The following is a 1092-nucleotide window of genomic DNA, read 5'->3' on the forward strand; positions in this document are numbered from 1 at the left end:
ATTTTCAAGATTCTACCTTAAAACTTTATGATGAAAGTAATCAATTTGCTAATACTCTTTATTCTCTACTTTATTTACCTAAATTAATCACTGAAAAAATTAGTGATTTAGTAATTAAGAGTACAATAGATATTGGATTAATGTCATCTATTGGAATTTTAAAGCTTAATAACATTATACTTACAGCAGATGTGAGAATTCCTGAATGTAAGAAGAATAAAACTCTACAAAATGATCAATTAGAATCAAGTATTAATTCCATTTTTAAGGTAGAATCTATTCAAATACAAAAGATTAGATTAATACTTCCTCCTAGAGGAATTGATATACAGTTGAATACAGTTATTAATATTCCAAATTGTGTTGAAAGTATGAAAATTGATGTAATTATGGGTCAATGTGTATTTGAATTGAAAAATCAAGAAGATCACTTATTAGCAATTATTAAGACTCCTAGACAAGTTATTATTGGAAATAATAGAATTACAGAGTCAGTTTGTCATGGTTTTGTTCCTGCTAAGTCATGGCTTCCAATGATGAATTTGATTGGAAATGAAGAAAATAATGAAGAAAAATTACATATTAAAGCTATTAATACTCCTCATGGTATACCATATTGGCTTGTTCCAGTATTTGAATTTCTCAAATTACCAGCTTCCAGTACTTTAAGTAGTCTAGATTCAGCAGAGTTTGGATCAGTTACTTTTTCATAATTTTATATTATATAATGCAAATATATAGATTTTGTGATATTGCGCCAAGATAACCACTTTCATGTTAATACTCACAAATTCAAATTATCATTTTTGGAATAAAAAAATAACAGGTGTGAATTTTAAAAGCAAGTAAAATCCTTGTTCTTACATCATTAAAGAAACTAATATATTTCCAAATTTATTTTAAAAGAATTTATAACTTCATGGATGATATTTATTTGGCAGAATTTCATGGTTTTATTGATGAAAAAACATGGGAAATTGCTAAATTAAGTATACATTATCTTCATACACTTAAAGAAAATATAATAAAAGTCTTGGAAAATGGAGGTACACTTGAGAAATATTCTCATTTAAGAGATTTAATTGAAATTGT

General features: G+C 25.6%; 1 protein-coding gene across 1 annotated transcript; it reads left to right on the top strand.

Annotated features, from left to right (window-relative positions):
• Nucleotides 1–140: 140 nt before the first annotated feature.
• On the top strand, nucleotides 141–713 carry Chro.60599 (hypothetical protein). The annotated part of the gene is made up of 1 exon (XM_660105.1): nucleotides 141–713. The coding sequence occupies one exon, from the start codon at nucleotides 141–143 to the stop codon at nucleotides 711–713; it is 573 nt and encodes a 190-aa protein (XP_665197.1).
• Nucleotides 714–1092: the final 379 nt, after the last annotated feature.

The sequence above is a fragment of the Cryptosporidium hominis genome (genome assembly GCF_000006425.1).
Source record: "Cryptosporidium hominis TU502 chromosome 6 CHRO016182, whole genome shotgun sequence".
Taxonomy (NCBI): Eukaryota; Apicomplexa; class Conoidasida; order Eucoccidiorida; family Cryptosporidiidae; genus Cryptosporidium; species Cryptosporidium hominis.